Source organism: Nesoenas mayeri, assembly GCF_963082525.1.
Source record: "Nesoenas mayeri genome assembly, chromosome: 12".
In the NCBI taxonomy this organism is placed as follows: Eukaryota; Metazoa; Chordata; class Aves; order Columbiformes; family Columbidae; genus Nesoenas; species Nesoenas mayeri.
The window spans coordinates 7,479,309-7,488,995 of record NC_137547.1 but is presented as its reverse complement, the minus strand read 5'-3'; the positions used below and the strand labels follow the sequence as shown (position 1 = coordinate 7,488,995).

The 9,687-nt window shown below is 51.5% G+C and overlaps 1 protein-coding gene across 1 annotated transcript in view; it reads left to right on the top strand.

Annotated features, from left to right (window-relative positions):
• Positions 1-1,840: 1,840 nt before the first annotated feature.
• Positions 1,841-9,687, top strand: part of ZFHX3 (zinc finger homeobox 3) — a gene marked incomplete at its 5' end in the record, with an annotated part of 92,005 nt that continues 84,158 nt past the window's right edge. Inside the window, 2 exons of the mRNA XM_080351825.1 lie at positions 1,841-4,532; positions 7,775-8,271. Of these exons, the coding sequence (XP_080207951.1) occupies positions 1,841-4,532; positions 7,775-8,271 (3,189 nt within the window). The remainder of the gene's footprint in view (positions 4,533-7,774; positions 8,272-9,687) is intronic.

The following is a 9,687-nucleotide window of genomic DNA, read 5'->3' as shown; positions in this document are numbered from 1 at the left end:
TAATCTGTAATATCACAGAAGTTTTGCATTTCCATTGTAATGAATGAAGAGGAGCTTGTTAAAAACAAAGGTGTATAAGTGTACATGCATCTGACATGCATTTAAGTACATGCATCTGTCATTGCATGTACTCGCCAGAGCTCCAGCACTGCACTGCTTGGAGTATCTCGTGGCCTGAAACAGTAACTACTCGGAGGATACTCAGGTAAAAGCATCTTTAAGAAAGCTGTGCTAGATGAGAGCAGTTTAAAGGAAGACTTAAAATAATTTGGATAATTTAAAATATATTATTTAGAATAAATCCCACTGAGTCAGTTTAAGAGTAACATCGTATTGTTAAATCAAAACCTGCCCTGCTCCTCAGAGCTTTATACTGAGTAGCAGCAAAATCTCTCCCCAAGCATGTACTCAGTTTTGGAATAGTCTGACAAGCAAAGTGGTGCTGCTGTTTAGTTGGTAAAAGATAAAATGCTGTGGAAAAATATCCTGTGTGCCATTTTTGACAGTGGATCTAGAACATGGGTCTTTCATTGTAAAAACATGCAGAAGTTGGCCTCTGCTCGTGCAGTTTTTACTCAGCTGTTTTCTGTGGACGTTTTGTATCTGTATACCAAAGGAAATCTGTGGACCACAGGTTAAAAATGACTTTTACAGATGAGGGAGTAGTGCTTTAATTTCTGCTGGTGTTTCCTCCCATGTGGCTTGTGCAGGAGCTCTCTATCTGAAGCAGACTATAGAAATGCTTTTTCACAGACAGGATCGTTGGTGGATTTGCAGCTGATGTGGCAATCTCCTGCTGATTGTGGTCTGCATTACAATGGTGCAGCTCCTCAGGCAGAACCACCTAATCCTGTGGGTCTGTAACCTCCCGAAGGCCACAGGGCCCTGCAGGAGTGGCAGCCGGAGGGTGCTGGGGCGGTGGGAGCTCCGTGTGCCGAGCTCAGTGTGCCGTGCTCGCCTGCCTGGCACCCCGCGGGGGCTCCCGGGTCTGCCTGTGTTTGACAGAATGGAACTGCTGGACAGGGCGTCCTTCCTTCTCTCGACCTGCACCGGCCCTTGGCTGGGGGTGTCAGGAATGTCGGCACAGAGGCCGTGCCCCGCTGAGCGCTTCCCTGTCCCCAGGATGGACCCTTCTCACATCTGGAATTTCCTGTTTGGTTTCTCTCTGTTTAAACTCTGTCCAGAACACAGCAATTAAATCTCCTGTGCATACCAAACGCTCTGAAATCTCTGTGAGCTGCTCTGGGTCCCATGCTCTGCCATGGAGCTGTGCACGTTTTAGCTCTGGTTCTGTGCTCCCTGAAGCACTAGCAGAAGGGAATCACCCAGAAATAACAGCATCTGGCTTAGAGAGTCACAGAGTACAATTTTCACCAGGTTCCAAAGCTGCAGCACTCTTCGTTTGTAGTGTCTTAACTCTGTTGCTGTCAAAAGCTTTTCTGTTAAATTTTTGTTTGTTTTCTGAAGATCTGAGTCTTTGGAGGGGCAGTGCAGGTCCTATGATCTTCCTGCCTCCTTCAGGGAAGGTGGTGGGGGAGCTTTTTACCACCTTCCTGTTCCCTTTGACTTGTTTCTTGCATTCCTGCTTCCATTGTGTTTCCAGCGCTTGTTTCCAGCACCATGTTACCTGGGGCCAGGCTGCCCGTTCCCGGAACCCGTCTTGGGGCTCCGGCTCTCACAGACGCCTGTTTGGTCCTGACGAGCGGGGTCAGCGGCCTTTGTAGTGGGGGTCTTCATGGGAGCTGTTTGTCCTCCCTGACTCACCTGCCTTTCTCCTTCTCTCCCTGCCTGCAGGTCCAAGCCGTACCGGGTGCGATGAGCGCTCCGTGCCGGCCCTGCCATGGAAGGCTGTGACTCGCCTGTCATCCCCGGGAAGGACAATGGGTGCGGCATCTCTCAGCACCAGCAATGGACTGATCTCAACAGCGCCCACCTCCCCGACACAGCCGGCAGCATGGAGCAGCCCGCGGCCGAGAGCCGTGGCCCCCTGGACAGCCTGAGGGTCCCTTTCCCCGAGCGCGTCCCCGAGAGCAGCGCCGCGGCCGGCCCCGGCGCCGAGCCCGCCGGCAAGGAGGTGAGCTGCGGCCAGTGCGCCGCCTCCTTCGCCGGCCTGCAGAGCTACATGGAGCACCGCTGCGCCGGCGCCCGCCCGCCCCCGCCGCTCCGGGGGGAGAGCGGGAGCGAGAGCAGCGAGGACGGGGAGGAGGAGAGCGACGTGGAGAACCTGGCTGGCGAGATCGTCTACCAGCCGGATGGCTCGGCATACATCGTGGAGAGCCTCAGCCAGCTGGCGCAGAGCGGGGCCGGCGGCGCGGCCCTCCCCGCGCTGCTCCCCAACTCTCTGCCCAAGCAGGGAGAGCCCTCCGCCACCGCTCCCGTCTACCCACAGATCATCAACACCTTCCACATAGCCTCATCCTTCGGGAAGTGGTTTGAGGGCTCAGACCAGACCTTCCCGAATACCTCAGCCCTGGCGGGCATCAGCCCCGTCCTGCACAGCTTCCGCGTCTTTGATGTGCGACACAAAAGCAACAAGGATTACCTGAACAGCGACGGTTCTGCCAAAAGCTCCTGCGTATCCAAAGATGTTCCCAACAATGTGGACCTGTCCAAATTTGATGGCTTTGTGCTCTACGGGAAGAGGAAGCCCATCCTAATGTGTTTCTTGTGCAAGCTCTCCTTTGGGTATGTCCGCTCGTTCGTGACCCACGCGGTGCACGACCACCGAATGACTCTGAGTGAGGAGGAGCGGAAAATTCTTAGCAATAAGAACATCTCCGCTATCATCCAAGGGATAGGCAAAGACAAGGAACCCCTTGTCAGCTTTCTGGAACCAAAAAACAAAACCTTTCAGCACCCTCTCGTTTCCACAGCTAACCTCATAGGCCCTGGACACAGTTTTTATGGTAAATTCAGTGGCATTCGCATGGAAGGCGAGCAGGCCCTCCAGGCCGGGGCGGCCGGCGGAGCGGAGCCGCCGCCAGCGAGTGTCCTGGCCCCCGGCGCGCTCCTCAACCTGGGCGGGCTGACCAGCTCGGCTCTCAAGACTCCCATTACCTCAGTCCCCCTGGGCCCGCTGGCGTCCAGCCCCACCGCGTCTGCCGAGGGGAAGGACCCGGGGGCGGCGGAGGGGGAGAAGCAGGAGGGGGGCGACCAGGACAGCCTCTCGGAAAAGGCAGAGCCGGTTGAGGAGGTGGAGGAAGAGGAAGAGGAGGATGTGGAGGAGGAGGAGGAGGAGGAGGAAGAAGAGGAGGAAGAGGAAGAAGATGAGGATGATGAGGGTTGCAAAGGACTGTTTCCGAGCGAATTGGAGGATGAACTGGAGGACCGGCCCCAGGAGGACGCTGGGGCTGTGGCAGGTGGCGGCAGCAGCAAAAAGGACCTTGCTCTCTCAAACCAAAGCATTTCTAACTCTCCCTTAATGCCTAACGTGCTCCAGACCCTGTCACGGGGCACAGCTTCTACTAGTTCTAATTCTGCTTCTTCCTTTGTCTTTGATGGTGCAAACAGGAGGAATCACTTAAGCTTTAACAATGAGGGCGGCGGAGCCAGCGTAGCAGAGGGCAGCAGGAGGCTGGACTTTATAGATGAAAGTGCCAATAAAGACAATGCCACAGCACCAGAACCAAATGAGAGCGCGGAGGGCGAGGACGGGAGCTACATCTCCCATCACCAGCATGCTGGCCCCCTCTGTGAACTTGGGGGTGGGGAGTGCCCCTCGGGGAGCGGCGTGGAGTGCCCAAAGTGCGACACGGTCCTGGGCTCCTCGCGGTCGCTGGGTGGCCACATGACTATGATGCATTCTCGCAACTCGTGTAAGACACTCAAGTGTCCCAAGTGCAATTGGCACTACAAGTACCAGCAGACGCTTGAGGCGCACATGAAGGAGAAACATCCTGAGCCGGGTGGCTCCTGCGTCTACTGCAAAAGCGGACAGCCGCACCCGCGGCTGGCGCGGGGCGAGAGCTACACCTGTGGTTACAAGCCCTTCCGCTGCGAGGTCTGTAACTACTCCACTACTACCAAAGGCAACCTCAGTATTCATATGCAGTCTGACAAGCATCTCAACAACATGCAAAACCTGCAGAACGGAGGGGGAGAGCAAGTCTTCAGCCACACCGCTGGGGCGGCAGCGGCTGCAGCAGCTGCGGCGGCCGCGGCCGCCAACATTGGTAGCACCTGTGGGGCCCCCTCCCCCACCAAACCAAAAACCAAACCTACATGGCGGTGCGAGGTGTGCGACTATGAGACCAACGTAGCTAGAAACCTTCGTATTCACATGACCAGTGAGAAGCACATGCACAACATGATGCTGCTTCAGCAGAACATGTCCCAAATCCAACACAACCGGCACCTGGGCCTCGGCAGCCTGCCGTCCCCCGCCGAGGCCGAGCTCTACCAGTACTACCTGGCGCAGAACATGAACCTTCCCAACCTGAAGATGGACAGCACTTCCTCAGATGCACAGTTCATGATGGGTGGATTCCAGCTCGATCCCACCAATCCCATGGCAACGATGGCTCCATCTCTAGGTGAGGCTGAAGGGTTTTCCACCCTGTCCATGTGTCAGGAAGGGATTGCGTTTGTGTTACCTCAAAACTCATGTGTGGACAGGGCGCTGCGTGCCGGATTCTTCCGTCTCTGCGGCTCCTGGTGTAGCACAGCCGCAGTGCGGTGAGTTACCTTGGGGTGGTGGTCGAGGATGGAGACGTCTCTTCTGCACTTCCCAGACCGGTTTGTCTCATTCTGGGAAAATACGTTACTTTTCTGGTACATTTTGTAAGAGTTTTGGTAGGGGGCTAATAAACAGTACATATTGATAGTTGCTGACATGCATTAAACATTCCTCCTCGTGGAAAACATCTTTCCTGCAGCGTTCCCTAATGATTCTGCCTTGGTTTGGTAGGAGTGTGGGAGGCTTGGCAAGTGCCTTTGTGAGAGGGTCTGGTTGGCTGCTGGTGCTCTCAAAGGCAGATGCTGAGTTAGTTTGTTGCCCTGAGAAGAAAAGGTAAGCAAGTTTTAAGAGGTGTGATGTATTTGGTGCAAGGAGTGATGTTCCTCTGCTGAAAAGAGTGAGCTGAAACCGTTCTTCTGGTGCCAGCATGAGATGCAAAATTCAAGGCTTGACCAGATTGGGATTATTAAACTGAAGGGAAATGGCTAGAGAGAGAGGAGATTATTTCCCTCTTCAGATGACAAAAGCACTTAAAAATGAACTACTAAATGCATTTTTCCTGGCAATGAGTATTCATCATGTGCTGAAGTGCCGGTGCACTGGATGGGAGCTGCTGTGGAGCAGAGCAGAGCACCCACCACGCTTCAGACACAGACACCCACTGAAATTACTGCTGTCTTTATGTTGGTTTGCTGCTGCTGAGAACTTTTCACAGTGCCTGGAGAAGGTATGTGAGATTTGCCACTTTACCTGCCTTGCTCTGCCCTGATTTCTCGGTGCAGCGCTCTGCTCTCCCCGGCCTGGTCCAGCCACCAGCACCGTTGTTACTGCTGTGCTCCGTTACTGGTTCGTTGAGCTCATGCGTGTTCTCCTTTCCTTCAGCTATTCATAGTACAGTTTATTATTAGTCCAGAAGGACATGAAAGTCACATGAGAGAATAACAACATAAGGTACTAAAAAAAGGAAAAAGAAAATGGAGGAACTCAAGTGACTATAAATTAATTATCTTTTTTTTTTTCCTGTGGTATCCCAGCTTGCATCCTTGGGAGGTCAAGGACAGCATCTTTTTAAGTGTATTTTCAATAGCTCCACGTTGCCGACAGATGTAATAGACAGTCATTTGTAATACAGCTTGTAATGTGTGAAGTTGCGGTGCTGTCTGTGGGTTCTGGAGCTCTCGGCCCCTCCTTCCCGAGGAACAACGCGGCTGGTGTGGGAGAACCTGGGGCTGTTTGAGGTGGAGCCTCCCGAAGGGCACAACGAGGGGTTGTGGTTCTACACTGCGTCGCTGTGGATCTCCAGCTGAGGATCACGGGGCGAGTTCTTCCCATGTCCATAAGCACTTGACATGAGCTCAGCTCGTTAGGCTCATATACACACACTATGAACTTCGATAGAAGTGAAACAGATTTTTCCCGTTTTTATACTTCAGTCCAAAACTATATTTGAGTAGAATATTAATAATTTGGAAGAGTCTGCTTAGGGGTTTTTACTGCATTATGTGTTCAGGAGAGACTGATTTAAAGAGAGGATTTGGGAGTATAATCTAAAAGGGATGCCTAGAGAAATCACTGTGATTAGGAGATACGGACCATAGAAGGCAAGTGGTAGAATATTTAGTGAGCAAGTATGCAAGAGGAGCTGGACGGAGAGGATAATTCTGCTGTGGCAGGTAGGAATAGAGTAGGTGATGAAAAAGTTGTTTGCCTGCTCTGATGGAACTATGGGTTCCTGGCAGTACACGCAGGGGGTGTTTCCCGTGCTGGTCTTTGTGTGAGCACCAGATCTGCTTGATGGAAATGAGGCGCTGTTTCTCTAACAAGCTCAGCATTCGGGTTGTTTTTTAAGCTGCAGTTCACCCTGCTTTGGACTGCGATGAACATAGTGGTCTTGCATTTCTGCAGGAAGGACAGTAGCACATACCCGGCCCAGAGCTGTGGTCTGCACCAGCTCTGGTTATGTGTTTTCAGAAAGGTCAGCGTGGTTCTGCCTGAACTTTGTGTGCCTTGAAACATAGGAAACTAAAAGTTAAGGAAATAAAACCTCTTTTTGATTGACCGAGTAGCTGTTGACCTGAAGGTTCCTTTAATAAGATTGCTGAGCTATGACGCAAGATCGAGGTAAAGTACCAAAAAGCTGCAGGAGGAGCTTAAATGTCTTAAAAATGGAAAAGGGGAGCAAGGTGGAGCAAAGGTCCTGAGGAGAGGCTGGTGGTTGGTCTCTGTGCTTGGGCATAAAAAGTTAATGTTAGAAAAAGAAAGTCTCTCTTGTCCGCACCTCCAAAGTGCTCTCTGATTTAAATAAGAGCTTGCTGCATCATTTACTGTGAGTGAAGAGCTTTGGCTTTGAAGAGTAGATCCGACACTTAAAGACAGTGAGTGTCCTGCCAGCTTTCCTTGACACGCTCTTGTACTCTCATCATTAATAGTGGTTGCCTTTTCCTTGTGCACACAAAGCGTCTGTCAACACTGCTTTTAGAAGACTGCCCACCACTTTGCACCCTTGCACAAGAGATGAGATTCAGTGGTGTTGGGGCGGTGCTTTTCAGATGGTGCTTTGCCACATTCTGCTGCCTGGTTCCGAGGGCAGCGGGTGACCTCGCAGTCATGCTGCCATCGCTGGGACTTGCCATTTCTGACCTTTGTTGGATTTAGCAGGTACTGTGCCCAGGTACTGCATGAGGTAACATTTCTTGCTTCTCCAGGTAGGGAAATAAAAATAGGATAACGTGTTATGCTGTTCTTGAAATGGCCGTGGAGGCTTTCAGTGCAGCACTAAGGAATTCTTTGTCTTCTGAAACTTTGTACAAAGTATTTTTCCTGCCGCCTTTCATGGGTCTCTCAGAGGTGGGTTTCCAGGGCTGTCGTGGTCCTTTCCCAGTCCTGTGCACCGGCTGCGGTTGCTTTTGTTTGCCAGACGCGGTGCTGGTCGGCAGTGCAGAGGAGCAGGCGAGCGGATGGCTGCGCTTGGCTTTCGTTGTGCACTTGGTGAGTGCAAGAGTTGCACCGAGCACAGCATACGTTCTGCTCTGTGTTTCTCTTCTGTGAGTAAAGAATTCAGCTTTTCTGACCTCTTTCTCCCCTTTTTCCTTTATGCAGTGGGTGGAGAGATCCCCCTGGACATGCGGTTAGGTGGTGGACAGCTGGTGTCTGAGGAGCTCATGAACTTGGGTGAGAGTTTCACGCAAACAAATGACCCATCGCTGAAGCTCTTCCAGTGTGCTGTGTGCAACAAGTTCACTACAGACAATTTGGACATGCTGGGCCTCCACATGAACGTGGAGCGAAGCCTCCCCGAAGACGAGTGGAAGGCGGTGATGGGGGACTCGTACCAGTGCAAGCTGTGCCGCTACAACACGCAGCTCAAGGCGAACTTCCAGCTCCACTGTAAGACGGACAAGCATGTGCAGAAATACCAGCTGGTAGCACATATCAAGGAGGGTGGCAAGGCCAACGAGTGGAGGCTGAAGTGCGTGGCCATTGGGAACCCAGTACATCTGAAATGCAACGCGTGTGACTACTACACCAACAGTCTAGAGAAGCTGCGTCTTCACACGGTGAACTCGAGGCACGAGGCCAGCCTGAAGCTCTATAAGGTAAGGCTTGGCTTTGCTTCATCTTCCTTCATTGCCCAAGTGCTGGAACAAAGGAAAATCTGTTTTGAACTGCAGTGGATTATGATCCTTTGGAGAAGAGCTGCTCAGCTCTCCAGCAGGACCCAGTCTTGCCTGGCAGTACAGCTCCTCAGCCTGCGTTCTGGGAGCAACCGTGGCTGCTAGAGCCTTGGGCCAACAGGTGTTCATGTCAAGGTGCTTCAGTGGGGACTTGGGTGTCCTATAGCACTGCATATACGTGGTACTTCCACACAAAATTTCAACAGTCGCTGCTGAAAACATTGTGCAAGGTGGTATTTGCCACGCTTTTGTTGTCTCTTTTCTGTAAGGCAGTTTGTTCACCCAAATGGGATTCTTCACGAGCACTCAAAGGTTTGTGCTGTTGTCAGAAGCACGTCCGTCCTGGCGTGGAAGGGGACGGAGGCAGAGGCAGCTGGTGCGCTGCTCTGGTGCTCTGTGCCCCATGGTGCCGTGTCTGTAAGGAAAGTGTTGCTGGAGGCTGGAGAACGGAGAAGGCTAAAAGAGGAGCCCGTGTGTGTATGTACTTGACTGTGCATGTGGACACACTGTATCTGGAGGTGTTTCAGGTTTTCGTCCACCACAGTATTTGCACTGTGGCTGCCATCTTGTTTCCTTTAATTTTTGTTATTTTTCCCCCTCATTTTGTGTCTTTTGTTAATCTGGATAACCATCTTCTCTTTCCTCACTTCTTTTCTTGTTCGCAACCCCCTCCCCTCGCTGGCCTGAGCCCTGTGGGCTGTAACCCAAGAGGAGCTCCGGATACAGTAAATAGTCCTTTCACTCGTGCAGCAGAATTGCTCCAGACGTTTCTATTGATTTTCACTGGACTTAAAGCTTCACCTTTTTCTCTAATCATCCCATAATGGCTTTAGTATGAACAATCAGGTACGAATTGCCATAAATCTAAGCAGCAGCATACCTTCCATTGACATGTGCTATCCCACTCATTGTCTTCTCATTTCTCTCTGGGTTTTTTTATATTCTTTCTGTCCTCATCCTTTTCTTCCTCCTTTCCCTGAAACATGGTGATATTTTTTTTAATATAAGTTTACATACACACAGGCTGTATTTTGTGCTTAATTATTTGAATATTTTTCTTTGTGTAATGTGAATTTAAAACATGACATTGAACTGTACAGTAGTCCATCCACATCACAGTGCAGACACACTAGATTGCAAAACTCCTGGATTTTTCCCTAGGAATGAGCAGTTCCAGCAAATTCAGAGAGGAGAGGGACAACGGCAGCGTCATAGGAGGTTTGCCTTGAACTGTGGTTGATGGGAGCTGCCCAGAGGAGGAATATGGATCTGCTGAACTTGCTGCTGAGGCCAAGGCTGCTGAACCCGTTGCTCTTGCCATTGTCAGCTGGGATCCAG